An 18,064-nucleotide genomic window follows, 5' to 3' on the forward strand; every position below is an offset into this window, starting at 1 on the left:
TGTGCGTAAAATAAATATATTTTAATTTATAAAATTTAAATTTGTAAAATATATATATAGTGTGTAATATACATATTTTTAAAATTATAAAATGGGTCATAAATAGAGAAATAATTATTTTTCTCCATCTTTAGAGATAGTTTTCAGTGTTTGTTTTAGTTTTATGGTTTTAGCATCTTCCTGAAATTTTTCTAAAGGCAAACAAATTTGTATCAGTTGATATATTGGCACCCATATATTCATTGATGACTTATTAGGAAGGCTGTCTCTAAAATAAGATGCACTTTGCCGGAAATGAAGTAATATATAGGCATCATAGGATTCTTTTTTCTTCTTTTAACTTTTAATTACAAATATATTAATCTCTTCTTATAAAAATTAAATTTACAGATAAGGCTAATGTGCCCTTTGATTACACACCAATGCTTATTTCCCCACCTTCCTTCTCAGGATAGTCACTGTTATGTTATTGTGTATATTTTTGTTTGCTTATTTTTATGTAACTGGTGTTATACTCTATGCTGTATCTTGTGCTTTCACTCATAGTGAGTTTGGAGATTTTTCTGTGTTAGTCTGTACATATTTACCTCATTTTTAACTATGTTGTAGTATTCCATAAATAATATTAATTATAGCTCATAACTGTGGCAAAATCTTCCATAATGTGGTATGTTACTATTTGGCTATTTTGGTATTAATGGATTATTTAAATGGCTTGCAATTTTACTGTGATACACAGTATAGCAAAGACTTCCTTTTATATTTCCTTGTACCAAGAAGCAGATTTAAAATTTTCATAGCCCTTAACCAGTTTACAGTTTACCTTTAAAAGGATCTGTACATTTTACATTCTTACCAATCATTAATAAAGTTACTAATTTTCCCCACATCCTTGTCAACAATAAATAATATCAGACTTTAAATGTTTTACCAATCTGGGTTTGTTGCTTATGAGATTGAGCTTCTCTTGTCATGTTTGTTGGTTGTTCAGGTTTTTCTTCTGTGAATTGACTATCATCTCTTTTTCACATTTTTCTGTTGGGTAATTTCTTGGTGGTTTGTTGGAATTCTGTATGTTTATGGTTATTAATTCTCAGTTACTGCATCTATTAAAAATAAGACCTCTCACTGTATTTTTTGCCTTTTAACTTTGCTTTCTATTACTATAGCTTTATAATGTATATAATTATATTTTTATCTTGTTAGGACAAGTCTTACCTTTTTGTTTCTTTTACGAAATTATCTTGGCTATGCTTGTGCCTTTTCTGTATGAATTTTAGAACTGTGAATTATCTGTTAACTCATGTTTCATAAACTTTTTGAGGATTTTGAATGGAATTGCATTGAATTAAAGATTGCTTTCTGTGGGGACAGTTCTTTTTGAAATTAGCCCCACTTAGAATAACATGGGGTAGATATAAATTGTATTTCTAGCTTTCTAGATCTAGAAAAGATGCTTAAAAAATTTTTTTTTAATTTTAAATTGATTTTTAGAAAGTATGTTCTTTTCATACTTATTTAGGAAGATGACATTTGGAAGAGTTAGTGACTTGGGGCAGTTCATCCGAGAATCTGAGCCTGAACCTGATGTAAAGAAATCGAAAGGTTTGTGGTGTTTTTATACATTGTATCAAGCCTTTACTCACATTAGTTACTGACTGTAAGTAAAGGATCGTTGAAGAGTTAAACTATTTTGCCAAATAACTGCCATCTCTTGACCTTGTGTTTATAGTCACGAGCGAGTGCAAGGGCTTCGTGTAATCAGGTCTCAGTACTGTCTCTCTCTGAATCAGAAGTTACTGAACTTGCTTTACCGTTACAGAAGGTGCATCTACATGAAAAGATACTCTTCACCTTTGATTTAAAGGCAAAATACCCAATACAGGTTGGACTTGAGGCTTATCTTGATACCCTTTATTTTACTAAATCTCCTCTAAATTGCTGAAAGTTATTATGAAATATATGTGGAAAATATTAATAGGTTGAAATTGAAATCCTTTGTTTAATCAGCAAAAGAGTGCTTGGTTAATTCCAAGAGTTAAACACAGACATACTCTTTGTGACTGAGCTCAGCTTCCAAACAGTTGGTTTACACAGGAAGATTTAGGAAACCACTGTGGGTCCATTCGATAATATCTAGAATATTTTCAGTGTGATTGGATTGACAGTATTATCTTGAGTAAAAGATCCTAACTTTTGTTAGAAGAAAATGTTCCATTTTGATAAGTGTGTTTAAAATTAAGAGCTATTGGCAGTCTTCCTATTGAATCGAACTGCATTTCTATTCTGTTTATCTTATTTTTTAATACACGAATTGTTTAGGTAATGATTTGCACCACATTTTTTTTTAATAGTTACTAACTTTAGATTTTGTTTGTTTGTTTATTTTTGGCTGTGTTGGGTCTTGGTTGCCACGCGGGCTTTCTCTAGTTGCAGCTAGCGGGGGCTACTCTTTGTTGTGGTGCGTGGACTTCTCATTGTGGTGGCTTCTCTTGTTGTGGAGCACGGGCTCTAGGCGCACAGGCTTCAGTAGTTATGGCATGTGGGCTTCAGTAGTAGTGGCTCATGGGCTCTAGAGCGCAGGTTCAGCAGTTGTGGCTCATGGGCTTAGTTGCTCCGTGGCATGTGGGATCTTCCCGGGCCAGGGCTCGAACCCGTGTCTCCCACATTGGCAGATTCTTAACCACTGCACCACCAGGGAAGCCCTATACCACTTTTATGTTATGAATAATGTACTTTGGGGTCAGATATAAATTAACAGAGTAAACAAAAAGTGCAACAATTGTTGAAATAATTTAAACAAAGAAAGGGCCTGTTAACCTATTTGTCTTTATTAGTTTATCCAAAAAATTGATTTTATTTCCTATTTAGCCAGAGAAGTCTGAGGTACACAGTTGGGAAAGTGTAAAGACCGAAGGAAGTCTGCACAGCTCATTCTGTAAATAATTATTGAGTGCCTCCGTGCACTCAGACTCACGGGGCAGTTAGAAGATACAGAGCCTGTTGTTAAGAAACTTACAGTCCAGTAGTGTCTTTTATTGGGTAGAAGTTGAATACTAGGAAGAGATCAGTGGTAGCCTAGGTGTAGAGAAAGTGCTGGACAACCTCTGGAGGTATCGGTCAGGAAGGCCTCCACTGTCATCAGGTAGCTTCTGTCAGAGACGGTAATGGGGTCTCCAGTAATAATAGAGTCTCTGAGCTGTTTGGGTTTTTTTTCTGAAGCTGGTCTTATTCCTTTGACAGCTCATGAGGTGCTGCTGCTCCAGAGAATAAGTGTTGGGTGTTTGCAGTTTGTTTTTGTATTATATGAATTAAGATATATTAAAGATATATGAGTAAAGATGAAGGTAAGATGTACAAAAAACTTCCGCAAATCACTGTCTCTGCTTATTCTATTCATTCAGTCTCTTCATATTATTCATTTGTTCATTCATTCTAACATTTGAGTGCCTACTGTATGCATCTACTGCTCTAAATACTGGGAAGAAAATAAGATTCCTGCCCTCATGGAACTAACGTTATAGTGGAGGGGCAGTAAACAGATAAATACGGTGTGTGTGTGTGTCTGTCTGTGTTTATACACAGACATATAAGCAAAGTGAGGGACTGGAAGAGTGGTGGGTAGTGCTGTCTTAGAAGTGGTTGTCAGGAAAGGTCTAACTGAGGAAGTAGCATTTTGAGTAGACACCTGAGCAGGACGGGGGACTAAGCCCTGGCTCATTCGAATCGTAGATGATGCATTTGTGGGTACCGCCTCCTTGTTCTACAGGTGAAGAAGTTGAGGATCAGGGAAATGGTAACTCGTTACGGATCACAGAGCAGATAGAGCACAGCCTTGAGCTTTGGTTCAGAATACCACGTTTGTTTGCAGTTCAGCTCTGCTTCGTCCCCCTTCATCTCCTTGCTGAGGGCAGCTGCAAAGAATGTTTGTCATTTACCAACCTGTAGTTTCATTTTGGATTTTAAAGCTCTGATAGTAGAGCACAGAAGAAAGGGCTATGTTTTGGGGCGGGTGTATCTCAGAAGCTTCTGAGAATGTGAGAACTTTGCTTTCAGGGCAAGCAAGGTAATTTTAAAGGTTACCTTCACATCATCTAGGAGAAAGTGTAACAAGAAGGAATGGTAGAGGATGTTGTGAGAAGGTAGTCCCTGCAGTGGCAGTCTCCCCATGCACCGGTGCAGTGGTGGGAGATAGAGCCGCGTGTACGCTGTGAAAGCCCGCGCATGTCATGCTAAGAAGCCTGCGGTACTGTCTGTTGAGCACCAGAGATTTCTAAGCAGAGTGCAGTGAGATGCTTGTTTCTGGCTGTAGTCTGCGAATGAATTGGACTTGGGGAGAGACTGGTATCAGAGATTCAGGTAGTAGTCAGGTAGTATAATTTGCTAGTAATGTAGATAGAAGAAAAAGAGGACCCGAGGATAGGTAGTGGTAGCAGGAACTAGAAGGTCAGATTTATAAGAGTTCCAAGGAGGAATTCAGGAGACTACATCCAAGGTGAATTTGGTGACAGATTTCATACGGAGAGCAGATGAGGAAAGCAGATGAGTTTTCTAATATCGGTTCTCTAGACGAAGCATTATGATGTTAATTTTTAATAGAGGATTAAATTAATTTCTGAGATAGAGGCTACAAGAAAAAGAGTACGTGGGAGATAGAAGAGCTCAACTCGGAACATGTTCTGTTTGAGGTGCCTTAGGACAATTTGTAAGTATCGGTTTGACACCCAATGACAAGTTTTTGAGTTATTTGCATTTTGAAGGAAGTTAAAGCCACAGGAGGGGATGAGATGCCCCAGAGAGAAAGTGCTGAACGGAATGGAATCCTGATGAAGCTCCTTGTTAAAGGGGGCAGGGATGCACAGGAGTCAAAGACATTAGAGGGCATTAGAAGAGGAGGAAGTGTTCACAAGTACGCTGCCAACAGGGTGACTGCAGGGGAGCCCGAGGACAGAGCATTGCGGCAGGGGTGAGACTATAGGCAGAGTATGTAATGTTGTGGCCCTGCTGGCTCTGCTTGGCTATAAAATTTAACTAGATCAGTGTTCAGACTTTTAGCTAATAATACAAAACATTGGGTTTCCCTGGTGGCTCAGTGGTTAAGAATCCACCTGCCAAGGCAGGGGACACGGGTTCGAGCCCTGGTCCGGGAAGATCCCACATGCCGCGGAGCACCTGAGCCCGTGTGCCACAGCTGCTGAGCCTGCGCTCTAGAGCCTGCGAGCCACAACTGCTGAGCCCACATGCTGCAACTACTGAAGCCCGCACGCCTACAGCCCGTGCTCCGCAGCAAGAGAAGCTACCACAATGAGAAGCCCACATGCCGCAATTAAGAGTAGCCCCAGCTCGATGCAACTAGAGAAAGCCCGTGCACAGCAACGAAGACCCAACACAGCCAAAAATAAATAGATAATAAATTTGTAATAATAATTTTTAAAAAAAAGAAAGCCATTGTTTTAAAAAATAAATAAAATAAAAATATATTAAGGGGAAAGGATCCAGGTTTTGTTTTTTTTCATGAATGCTACAGTTTACTATAGCGTATCCCAGTCATTGAACTAATCAGGATCTTGCCTAAGAAATAATCTGCCAACCACTTAGTTTAAGGCAAAGTTAGGATGTGAGCCTATGTATTAATGAAAGGATAAGCTGTGTATTTTATACCTGGAAATAGAGGCTAGCCTACGTCCTTGGTGACTCCTCAGCATCTAGAGTACAGATGTAGATAGACTTGTGTCTCTCCTGGGAAGTTGAGGTGTATTATGGCCTGGACAGAGCATGGCTGTTTAAAACTCTGATCTTACCCAGCAAATTTACACAGGCCAGAGATCCAGCATGTAGCAGCACAATCTGCGCTGGAAGCCCTTTTGTAGGAGCTGATGCAAAAGATTGATGTACATGACATCTCCTGACGCACTGCTAGATTCTTATCTCAAGACCAGAGCCTCGCCATGGTTTCATTTGATCTTTGAATGTTTACTGCAGATGTAACACTACATGATAGTTCCTTTCATCAAGTGAGGAGAATAGAAGAAACATCTAGAGCTCTAAAACAGCTTTTCAAAGTTTTTCAAACCATAATATTTGCAAGTTAAACACCCTGCTATGGAGCCAATGTAATCAGTTTTTATTCATGGTAATATTCCTTAATTTGGGGGTGAGGTTGTACCCCCAAAATAGTATCTTTTAAAAAAGATACATCTTTAAAAAAAGAATATCTTTTAAAAGCTGGGAAATAGATGTTTATATAAGAGCATTTTTTAATGTAAAATTATGCATGAGGTCTACATTCAACTTTGGCTTTGTTTACTAGGATCCATGTTCTCTCAAGCTATGAAGAAATGGGTGCAAGGAAATACTGATGAGGTAAATTCTGCTTTTAGTGTCAGCAGATTCCTGTTTATAAGGGACACTTACTCTAAGCAAGGTTTCGAGGTTTCTCTTTCCTTAGTTCCCTTGCTTAAGCAGCATGGTACATCCTGCTTCCTTATCTAGGAGGTAACAAGAAGGTGTGGGCCCTCCCTGGCATCTCACAGTTGCCTAGTAGAGGCAGTGGAGGTGTCCTCAGTCCAGAGACTCTGGCCAGTGAAAAATATCCAAGCAGTCAAGGTTCCATTAATCAGCAGAGGCACCAGTAACAGTGCAGAAACAAAAGCTCAGTGTTTCCTTCCTCACTGTCTGTTACACTTTCAGAAGAGAGGCTTGCTTTTTGAATAGTTAAGTACACTGAAAGATGAGAGTGGAAAAAGAAAGATGTTCTGACCACCTAACATGAAAATAGTCATGATGTCGGATAGACAGTGAAGAGCATGTTAATATATCACAACCAGAGGGTGGCCCGGGTCCTTTCATACATGGGGACGTGCTTCTTCCCAAATAAGTAGAAATGATATGCATATACAGGTGTGTTTAGAACATGAAGAATGTTTGCTTATTCTGCTAGTGAATAACCATTATCAACAGTTTAATTCCTTTTATAGGCCCAGGAAGAGCTAGCTTGGAAGATTGCTAAAATGATAGTCAGTGATGTTATGCAGCAGGCACAGTGTGATCAGCCGTTGGAGAAGTCCACAAAGGTAAGGATGACTTGTGTTCTGATCTAGCGTGTGTAAAACTGGAGAGAATTAGATCCCAGAGACACACAAATTTAAAAGGGCATAAGGGAGCTTCTGCTTCTGCCGTTGAAGGGTTAACTGCTATAGGAATTGCCCTCTCATTATAAACAACTAGAAAACTGACAAACTAAATGAAACAGCTATTTCCAGATATTAGACAACACGCAGTAGAGGACTTTGATCCTTGAAAGGAAGGTAACATTGAGATGATCCCTAGTTCACTTCCTGGAAGCAGTTTCCAAAGTGTAGGGAGGACAAACTGTAAGCTTTCAATGAATTTTAAAGGATTGAAAGCATACAGTTTCTTCTCTGACCATAAAGGAATTAAACAAGAAATCAGTAACAGAAAGATATATGGAGGGAATTCCCTGGCTGTCCTGTGGTTAGGATTCTGGGCTTTCACTGCTGAGGGCCTGGGTTCAGTCCCTGGTTGGGGAGCTAGGATCTCACAAGTTGTGTGGCACAGCCAGAAAAAAATAAAAGAGAAAGAAAGATATGTGGAAAATCCCCAAATATTTTGAAATTAACATACTTCTGAGTAACCCATTAGTCAAAGAAGAAATCAAAAGGAATATTAGAAAATATTTTGGACTGAAAACACAACATAGTAGAATCTGCCCTCCCTATTCGTGGGCTCCACATCTGAAGGTTTCACATCCATGGATTCAACCAGCCACGAATCAAAAATATATTAAAAAAAAAAATTTCCATAAAGTTCCAAAAAGCAGAACTTGAATTTGCCATGGCCTGGCAACTATTTACATAGCGTTTGCATTGAATTAGGTATTATAAGTAAGCTAGAGGTGATTTCAGATACACAGGATGATGTGTGTAGGTTATATGCAAACACTGTGCCATTTTATGTAAGGCACTTGAGCATTCTCGGATTTCGGTATCTGCAGGGGTCCTGGAACCAATCCCCCACCATTACTAAGGGACAACTATATTTGTGGGATACTGCTAAAGCAGTTCTTACAGGTAAATTTATAGCATTAAGTATTTATATTAGAAAAGAGGAAAAGTCACAGTCTTCTATCTTAAGAAACTAGAAAATGAGTAAATGAAACCCAAAGAAAGCAGAAAGAAGGAAGTAATAAAGATAAAGGTGAATATCGATTACTTTTTTTTTTGGATCTACTAAGTCATTTACACTCTTCCATTTTGTTGTTGCCTCTTCTCTCACTTTTCCCTTTCATGTGACTTTGGTTTTTTTGTTTGGTTTTTTGTTTGTTTTTTTTTGCGGTACGCGGGCCTCTCACTGCTGTGGCCTCTCCCGTTGCGGAGCCCAGGCTCCAGACGCGCAGGTCCAGCGGCCATGGCTCGCAGGTCCAGCGGCCATGGCTCACGGGTCCAGCCGCTCCGTGGCATGTGGGATCCTCCCGGACCAGGGCACGAACCCGTGTCCCCTGCATCAGCAGGCGGACTCTCTGGGTTATTTTTTTAAGTACTACTTTAGGAAGGAGTGAATTGAATGGATGTGATCAATCTGCCATCTTTACCTGGAGATCCACAACAGTGATCATTAGGAAATTCTGACTTGCCCCCAACTGAATACTCTGTTTTTCTGTGGCTTCACCAGCTGTGCCCACAAGAGCCACACAAATAACCCAGCAAATTGGAGGCAGCCACTTAGCACCCCCAGTTATCTCTTCAGGCAAAGACTCCCAGTTCCTCCACCACCTTTGCTTTCTGTAACTTGAGTTGACTCACAAAGACTTCATGTGATAGGAGAACCTCTGCTCAGACTCTTTGTGAAGGTGTTAAACTCTTCTGTCTACTTGATCAGGAGTTAGGAACACTATGTTAGTTACCTATGTTCAGATGGAGGCGTGAACTTAGATTTGGGTCCAGCATCACCTTTCCTTGCTAACTTTGTAGCCAGCTTCTTACTCTGTTATTACCAGAGCTTGGTTTAATTTTGAACTTCTCACTGAGCTGATTCATACCAAAACTCTGTTTACTTTTGCAGACTCCATCCTCTTTTCTATGTAAGGGTGATAATTTTTGCCTATATTCACTGGCTCAGTCAAACCCAGAATAGCAAATAACATGGTAAAGGTGTATAAAGAAGTGCAAGGTAGTTATTTTTGTGATTCCCCATTGTCATGTTGATGATCAAATGTTTAACTATGAAATGTTCTTTAGAAACCGTTTTGGAAAGCAGATGTTTAAACTTAAGGCTTTTCATTGGAGTTGTGTGTTCAGATTTTATTACCGTATGCTTTTCATTTCTAAGATACACAGATAATTTTGCTTTTAACCTTGCTAGACCTTCTCTTTGGCTGGCCAAGATGATTGTCCTGCCTGTCCTTTAGGAATCAGCAGTGTATTGGTATGGAAAAGCAGTAGGCCGGCAGGCCTCGTTCCGTCCATTTTCAGTATGTGTGACCTTCTGCAAGCTAATTTTCTCCGGTCCCTTCATTTCCTTATCAGTAGATCAGAGAAGCTGGACAAGAAAATCTAAGATCCCCTGTAATTCTCATTCCATGAATGTGTGAATGTGAGAAGTCCTGCACCCACAAAGGAGTACCCAACCCCTCTTTAACCGCTGTGGATACCTCTCTGCTTTGAATCACCTACTCTACATTTGTCTATAGAAAGCACTTGGGCATTTAATGTAAATGACCTCACAGCATTACTGAATTGTTTCATGTGTTTATGTCCCATCTCACAAATAGCAGGGACCATGTCTTCTGTGATGTTTGTTTCCTCCCCAGTGCAGTGAAAAAGAGGACTCAGCCTCAGAAGCTTGGTCTTAGGAGGCCAGAAGAACAAAGCTCTCTGTTTTCTTTCTAAAGGCTTTGGCGCATTCCATATTATGGCTCTGTCTTCATCTAATGAATCCCCTGTGGACGGTCACTTAGGTCATTTGGGATCATTCCCTGTTACAAACAATACTTTGATGAATGTGTATGTAAGTCTTTGCCCTCTCTTATGAGTATGCTTTAGAGTGAATTCCTAGAAGCAGAATTATCTGTCAAGAAGTAGGTGTTTCGTTCTAATATCTGTTGCCAAAACGGAAAGATAAAAGCAAGTCTGGGTGCCAGTCCTCATTATATAACCTTCAGGTGGGTTGCTTGACCGCCTTAGGCTTCCATTCACTCAGCTGTAAATGAAGATAATTAGGGCTTTTTACCTCCCGTGATTGTAGTCAGGTCCTGGCTGTCATGAGCGCTGGTATGTAGTAGGCGCTCACCAAGTGTAAGTGTTGGTGCCCTTCTTCCTTAATCTGTGGTGGTAATGTGTCGCTGGTTGTAGAAATGTACCTTACCTTTTTCTTTTCCTTTCTTTCATCAGCTATGACTCAAGACCTGAGATAAAGGAAATCTGCTTTTGGAAAATAGGAGCACTTTTTTCCTTTGGTTGGATTCTTCCCCACAGCCAGTGAAAACAGAGCACTGTATTTCTTCTCACTGTTGTTCCCAAGACAGAATGGCAGACAATCCTAGACTTCCACCGTCGGCAGGGTGTCGCGTAGACACGCCTGCACGTGATGATCGCACAGTGAAGGTCTAGAGACAGAGTGGTGGTGTTTACATTACTAGAGAATTACTAGCTTTCCAATGGCAATAACCCACGTGTGGAAGAGTGTTACTCCACTGGGATAGGCAGGGGCCACACGCCATGGGAGACGCAGAGGCGTAGAGCCGGTATTTGATGCACCTCCCTTGGCGGCGACCCACCCCAACAGCATCAGACAGCGGGTACCAGAGGGGCCTCACTTGGTCTCCTGAACAGGCAGGTGAGTCGGCCCCTCAGGAGCCAGACAGTGTGGTGCCAGCAGGTGGCTTTTCTTCCGGGGAGCGGGGTCTGCACAGAGGCGTTAATTTGGAAGGAAGCTAACGGGCCGTGAGTCAAGTCTTGGTGACGTTGTCCTCACCTTTGGTGACAGTGTGTGGTTTTCACGTTTTAATTGCTCCTGAGACGCAGTACTCTTAAAACCAGCTCCCCCGCTGCCGGAAGGGCGAGCCTCTGCACTGCAAGTGGTAGGACTTGCTCCTCCGAGATTCTGGGCTCCGGTGACGTCACCTCCCCTCAGAGTACTTGTGGAAAGGGATGTGCAACAGCCATCACTCCAGTTTTCCCCTGTGGTTCCTTGAACAAAATGTTTATTCCCAGATTGTAGAGTTTTTAAAGAAGGTGGGCGGGCAGGTGTGGGGACAGAGAGGCACTCAGTTCTGACTCTCTCCTCTTCTTTGCTCTGAGCTGGGAAATGTGCAGGTTGTGGCCTTTTTCTTCTGTCTGTGGGGTAACGAGAGGCCCCTCCCTGCACTTCCACTTGGTCAGCTTCAGGGTCTGGACCTCGCTGCCATGGGCGGGGCCGCCTGTCGGCCAGCACACTCCATGCAGGCGGTGCCAGTGCTGCCTCGCCACACGGACTGTTGGAGGGAAAGAACATTCTCTTAGGTGTTACTGCTTTTGCTCAGACTTTGCAAAAAATACATATATACACATATGAATATATAATTATCACCTCTGTCCTTGAGAAAGTCTTGAATGAACAGAGAATTTATTCCACTGCAATATTTGGTTGTATAGACATGCACTGTTTCATCGACAGAAGAAGCAGAAAGGCTGTGTATGAGTTTTTGGTACTATGTACCACCTCTGTTATTCTTCTAAAGTGAAGTATTCATGTACTTAAACCATATTCTATTTAATTGTGTTTGATTTTAAAATATATATATATGAATTATATTTAAAATTGTGTCAACTTTCTGCTTTCAGGGCATTTATGGCTCCTCTGTTGAGATGTGTTGATTCTTCCCAATATTTCCATTTGCTTTACAAGAACCCAGAACATGAGCCACTCCTGGACTCAGCCTTGTGTTTGGAGCGTATGGCATAGACCTGAGGTGTTATTAGATGCATATGCTGTGATTGACTCACTTTGTTCTTTTAACAGAATATTTCCATCCACTTCACTTTGCTTCAACCTTTAAATAACAGAAAAGCAATATAAAGGTCATAGAATAAACTGTGGTTTTGGGTGACTCTTGCTGCCTCTGCATGGTTTGAAATAACATTTTCCGTAAGACTCTAGGCTATTTAAGCTAGTGCTTTCAGTTAAGATACTGTCCAGTCATGTCTTTGTGTGCATTGTGTGCTTCGGAGCCAGAGATGTTGGTAGTTGTAAGGTTCTTAAAAGGAAAAGAATAGCAAGTTTGAGACTGAGTTACTTTTTCTGCCCCGCCCACTGTAGGACACAGAAGCAAAGTGTGGCCTGAAACTGGTAGCCAGACGAGACATATGCTGTCACGGAGCTCCTTGCGCTTATCTTCAGATTAGGATTGGAATCATCTGACCTCGAGTGCCAGGCTCTGTGTGGTGTGCCCACAAAATAGGATTCCCTGGCAGGGTTTTTATAGGTGCAGTGAATCAGCTGAACATCCGGCTTTATCACGATGTTGACATCAATGCATATTGTTAAAAAAAAAAAAAATGTCAGTGAAAAGGGGTACCTTTTGTAACTGGGCGTGTCTTCATCACTCATGTAAGATGTGATGAAAATTAAAAAAACAAGTACCAACCTAGCCCAGTGAAGGGCAGTAAAACAGGGAGCAACTTTTTGTAACCTTTTCTGCTTGGGTTTCAGCTTCAGTACAAGTTTGTAAAATGCCAGTCATTTACGTTTCTGAAGCTTTGGCTAGTTCAGTAAGCATTTGGAGGGGAAGGTCGCTCTGAATAGAAAAGTACAGACGTCTTTGTTTTAAGTACTGATAGCTAAGCACTGCTGAAGCGGCGGGCGCCTCTCTCTGTACCGTGCTGTGGGGCCTTTTGTACACAAGGACCTCGTCCCTCCCCTCCCCCGCACACCAGTTGATCAGACCAGGGTTGATCTTCTCCCGATCCAAACAGGCCCAAGAACATTCTTTATCCAAAGAATTTTGCAAAGGGCAGGAGGCATCCCAGTCCCTGTCTGGGGTGATAGCACGTATGGGGCACTTGCAAGTCAGGACCCCTGAGCCGGTGCCACGTGGACGAGCAGAGATCTGTACAAGCAGAAACGACAGACACGAGAGCAAGTGGGTGAGAGCAGCTGCCTTGTGGCCTGGAGGCGGTGACGGTTTCTGGCTCTAGTCCTGCATCCTTGCCGTGGACTCCATCAGTTCCTCGGGTATCCTTAGGATGCACTTCGGCTTTTTAAAAGTCAGTCTCAAGGGAGTTTTTCCTTTGCACAACCAAAAGGACCTTGACTACAGTACTACCAGATTGATGTAATCACTAATGATCGCGTGTGCTCAGCATGTTTGCAAAATACTGGTGAATTCTGGAGAATTTTTCTCCAGTAAACCTTCCTTGGTCATTTTGTGTATTCTCTCAAAATGGAATCCTAAACTCACGGAACTAAAAGACACTCCCTCATTTTTCCAGGGGGCAGTTACTCAGGCCTGGGAAAAGGGCAGGTCTTTGACCTTTTGTCGGATGGTCACCTTCTGGACCAGGGCCTTTGCACGCTTCCCAACTTCCTTCTGAAGGATAAACACCATTCCCACTTTCAGCACCTACAGTAAAACCCAGAAATAGAAGGGCATTTCTGTTAATGAGTGGTAAAAACTTCAAATGAGGGAGGGCAGTGATTATCACAAACTTTGTAAGTGCTGACCATTTCTACGTACTAGGCAGGGCGTCTGGCCTTTGGCTGGGGCCGGAAGCAGGAGTAAGTTCCAGCAGGACCTTCAAGGTCACAGCTTCAAAGACCCACCAGGGCAGCTGCTGTGCGGGGCCTCTGCAGATGAGCCCTGGGGCGCCGCGGAGGCCTCTGCTTGGGCTCAAGAGTAGGAAGTGGGGTCCTACGCGGACTCGGGGGGCTGGGTGGAAAGGGCCAGCAAAAGCCTGGAGGGCGTTCGTGACCACGGAGGAAAGCCCGTCTGCTGCCTGTCAGTCGGAGTTGGAGCTCTTCCCACTTCGTGGTTCATGCCAACGGGTGTTTCCTCGTCTGGTCCCTCCACGCTGCCTGCTCTGGCTGGCGCACTGCCCGGGCACGATGGGGCCCCCACGGGGCTGCTCCTCAGCTGCCCCCGAGGGAGCACTCGTGAGCCCAGGCAGGGGTGGCTGGACCCCGTCGGCGGTGGGCGGGCAGGTGCCCGGATAGAGTGGCTTCCATTCAGCCAAAGGCAGCTGCCATTTGCCAAGGAGCAAGTGAGGGTTGTGACAGTGGCGTTTCCTCGGACGCCTGACTCCCCGATCTTGAATAGCCGCCAGGCTTAGCCCGAAATGATCCCACGCCGGCCTCCACCTCCATCCCGGTAAGAACCCCTCCTGCGGGCACCTCATGGAACGGCCCGAGCTGGGCCTCCAGACCAAGCAGAGCTCCCCATCTTGGCAAAGGGCCCTTTGTTCTTTCTAATGAGAGAGCTGCCGGGTTAGCAGGTGTTCACCTACAAAGTGTTGATGGTGCAGGGACGCAGGAAGGGGTAAAAAAAAAACCTCTGGGCCCCCTGGAGCTTCCATTCTACCGAGGAGGTAGAGGTTGGAGCTTCATCTGAAGTGGGTGCTGGTATTTTTCACTCAAGACAGCCCTTTGTTTTTATTTTTATTTTTTTAATTTTTTTTTTTGCAGTACGCGGGCCTCTCACTGCTGTGGCCTCTCCCGTTGCGGAGCACAGGCTCCGGACGCGCAGGCTCAGCGGCCATGGCTCACGGGCCCAGCCGCTCTGTGGCACGTGGGATCTTCCCGGACCGGGGCACGAACCCGTGTCCCCTGCATCGGCAGGCGGATTCTCAACCACTGCGCCACCAGGGAAGCCCCAAGACAGCCATTCGAGCCAGTGATTTAACACCCTCCCAAAGCCCTTCCTGGCAGAGGTCACCAGGTTTCGTGACCTCTTGCCCGCGCCCTTCCACGTGTCCCCAGAGGGCCGGTGGCTGTGCGGCTCCATTTCCTCGCCGTCACCTGGCTGACAGCGAGGGGTGGGCACCTTGACCCCGGGCCCTTCAGGCTGCTCTCTGATTCGGGTGGGCCTAGGAGTAGCCACAGCCCCGTGGGGCTCTCTGTAGAGCTCCGGGAAATGTGGAGCCTTAGAAGCTAGAAACAAGGGGACCAATGTAGAGTTATTACACGCAGGTGATATAAAAACCCCAAGCTTGGAAAACCCAGCTCCCTACTGAGCTGATGCCAAGAGGTGATCAGCCCCTCCCGAGTTCTCCTTTCACGAGAATAACCAGCACTTGTGTACTTGCCGTGTGCCGGCCTCTCTCTCAGGTAACCCGTGTGACAATCTTCTAAGTGTGTACTTTTCCCTCGTTGTAAATGAGGAGACTGAGGCTCTGGAGGCAAAGGAATTCTCCAGGGGAATCAAGTCCAGGCAGCCATTAAAAACATTCCATTAGCTTAAAGCAGCGGTTCTTAACACTTGGGTGTGCATCAGGATCCCCCGCAGAACATGTTAAAATGGATTGCTGGGCCTCCACCCCTCCCCCCTGCCCACAGTTTCTGGGTTGGTAGGTCCAGGGTGGAGCCTGAGAATGTGGATTTCAGCAAATCCCCAGCTGCTGCTGCTCGCAAGACCACACTTTGGAGAATCACGGCCTTAGAACCTCTCCTGTAAATTGGGAAACACATGTTTTCATTCCCTTTTATTGGACCACAGAAGTGTAATTTGAGATCTATTACTCATTCACTCAAGATAAATCCTTTATCAGTATTCAGGTATTTGTCAAAGCCGAGGGGACCCAGACACCAACCCGCTGTCTCATTGCCTGGGCAGGTCTGAGGCCGTCCAGGCAGGTGTCTCCCCCGGGGGTGCGGCTTGGAAGAGGCCCAGACCAGCCTCAGCCCCAGTGCATTTGCTGGGGACAGTGCATGTGTCCTCCCTTCAGGGCTGAGTCCGGGCTGGTGGGTCACACCAGGGTCCCGGTGGAAGCTTTTGCACAAATCCTGCCTGGTCCACTTCCTTCCAGCTTGTCCCCCAGGTCCTCGATGCCACCTGCCCCTGAGGCCCTGACCAGGCCTCTCCTGCCCCCTCTCCATTGCTGCCTCTTTTCAGGTCCCTCCCGCAGGGCTCGGGTGCCTTGTTCCCCTTCCTCTGTCTTCTCCCTTCAGCACACGCTTCCTGGGGGCCAGCTGTGGGCGTGTCCCCAGAGCAGACACTGCCCACCCTCCTTGCTGCCTAGGAAACAAACCCTGACGCACTGCTGGGGTGAGTGACCTGCTGGGGGCAGCCTAGGTGGACCCGAGGTTCATGGACTCCTGATCGCAGTCTTGCCCTGGAACATGCCCACTGTTTGTTCCCTCAAGACCGTACCCTCCCCTCCCCTCCCCGAAATGGACCAGGACTCCACATCAGCATCGCCCATGACTGCCCACTGCTGGCCCAGCCCTGCCATGTCTGCACTCCACATCCTCCGTTACTGCCTGAGGAGGCTGTCCTCTTATCTTCTTACCCAGCTCGGGTCCACTCGCCCGCGCACAGCATGGCCAAGCCACTGACACAGGGTGAAGGAAAGTGCAGCATTTACTGTAGAACCCCAAGCAAAGAATGGGCAGCTCTTCCTCTAAAGACACAGGGCTTTCAGGGAAGGGTTTTAAAGACGGGGTGAGGGAAAAGGTCAAGGGGTGTGTGATAAGCTTGTGCACGAGTCTGGTTGGCTGGAGGCGTGGTAACGGGGTGGTGGCTCAAGAATCTCAGTCATCGGCCTTCCGGTTCCAACCTGTCTGGGGCCTGCGTGCTGGTGGTCAGCATGCAGCTAACTTCTTCCACCTGGTGGGGGTTTCAGTATCTGCAAAACAGCTCAAGGATACGGCTCAGGATGTTACCTATAGCCCTTGAGGAACTAAAGGTCTTTTGGCTTTGTTCTATGGCTAAACTATTATTATTTTGTTCTGTTTGACTGTTTCCTTTTGGTTTTGCATTTTCTCACTTCTCTGATTAAATCTGCTCTTTGGACCTCGGGGAAGGCCTAGGAGGCTAAAGCTTTTCATCAGACAAGAGGTGGGGGACACGGGGGTGGGTCAGTCCCGGGAAGCCCCTGCGGGATCCTGCCCGGCCCACTCTGGCTCTTCGGAGCTTTCATCCCTTTCTCACCCCTACCCCAGCAAACTGCACTGTCCATGATGGCAACCCCGCCTGGGGCTCTCCAGTCACACCCGTGGCCAGACTGTCATCTCCTGCAACTAACTGCTCTACCTCTGGTTTCCCCTCACATTTCAGCCCCCGGCAACCTCAAGCCATGCAAGTTTTGCAGGGTTACAGATGCCTCCTATTGGAATGGGTTGAAAGAGGAGTGAGAAGAAGCTTGCGAGTGATCCCAGGGGTTTTCCCCTCACTGTTACTAGAGTTGGGCTTTGTAAACCAGCGTCAGAGAGCAAGTTCAAAAGCAATAAGTGAGTAGTTTTGTTATAAGGATGACAAGCGGGGGTTGGGGAGGACCGTGCTGATGTGGGACTTGGGTTAGTCTTCCCAGTACCAGTGTGGGACACGTGTCTCATGCATCGCAGACAACTTAGATACAAGGAGAAACACTTCGAGAAACCGTAGCTCTATCGTGATGAAGACTTTGGTGTCCCAGATGCACATATAGTGTGAATAACATTGTTACTTGAAATGGGAGATGGGGAAAAAAAGCAATATTTTGTACTGATGTATTCTTGTATATAATGTTATTTTAAATATGCATGTGTAACTAAATAAATTAGATATTATAACTAGACATCTGACTATTTTGTCAACATTCCAAAAACTTTAAACTCAGATTGATACCTTACTTTTTTTTTTTTTTTTTTTTGCGGTACGCAGGCCTCTCACTGTTGTGGCCTCTCCTGTTGCGGAGCACAGGCTCCGGATGCGCAGGCTCAGCGGCCATGGCTCACGGGCCCAGCCGCTCCGCGGCATGTGGGATCTTCCCGGACCGGGGCACGAACCTGTGTCCCCTGCATCTGCAGGCGGACTCCCAACCACTGCACCACCAGGGAAGCACGATACCCTCCTTTTTTTTTTTTTTTTTTTTCT

At 44.8% G+C, this 18,064-nt stretch overlaps 1 protein-coding gene across 5 annotated transcripts in view; it reads left to right on the forward strand.

The window, feature by feature from the left end:
* AKAP10 (A-kinase anchoring protein 10) overlaps nt 1-17,744 on the forward strand; it is a 60,884-nt gene extending 43,140 nt beyond the window's left edge. For 3 of the 5 annotated variants that reach the window (XM_024752163.1, XM_024752193.1, XM_024752201.1), the window contains 4 exons: nt 1,523-1,605; nt 6,311-6,363; nt 6,978-7,073; nt 17,267-17,744. In XM_024752163.1, the coding sequence (XP_024607931.1) occupies nt 1,523-1,605; nt 6,311-6,363; nt 6,978-7,073; nt 17,267-17,332 (298 nt within the window). In that variant the 3' untranslated portion in view covers nt 17,333-17,744. Of the gene's footprint in view, nt 1-1,522; nt 1,606-6,310; nt 6,364-6,977; nt 7,074-10,409; nt 12,107-17,266 lie in introns of those variants that run through there. The other 2 variants (XM_024752174.1, XM_024752183.1) reach the window with 2 other exon arrangements.
* The last annotated feature ends 320 nt before the right edge of the window (nt 17,745-18,064 follow it).

This window comes from Neophocaena asiaeorientalis, unplaced genomic scaffold, assembly GCF_003031525.2.
Source record: "Neophocaena asiaeorientalis asiaeorientalis breed wild unplaced genomic scaffold, Neophocaena_asiaeorientalis_V1.1 scaffold540, whole genome shotgun sequence".
NCBI classification, from domain to species: domain Eukaryota; kingdom Metazoa; phylum Chordata; class Mammalia; order Artiodactyla; family Phocoenidae; genus Neophocaena; species Neophocaena asiaeorientalis.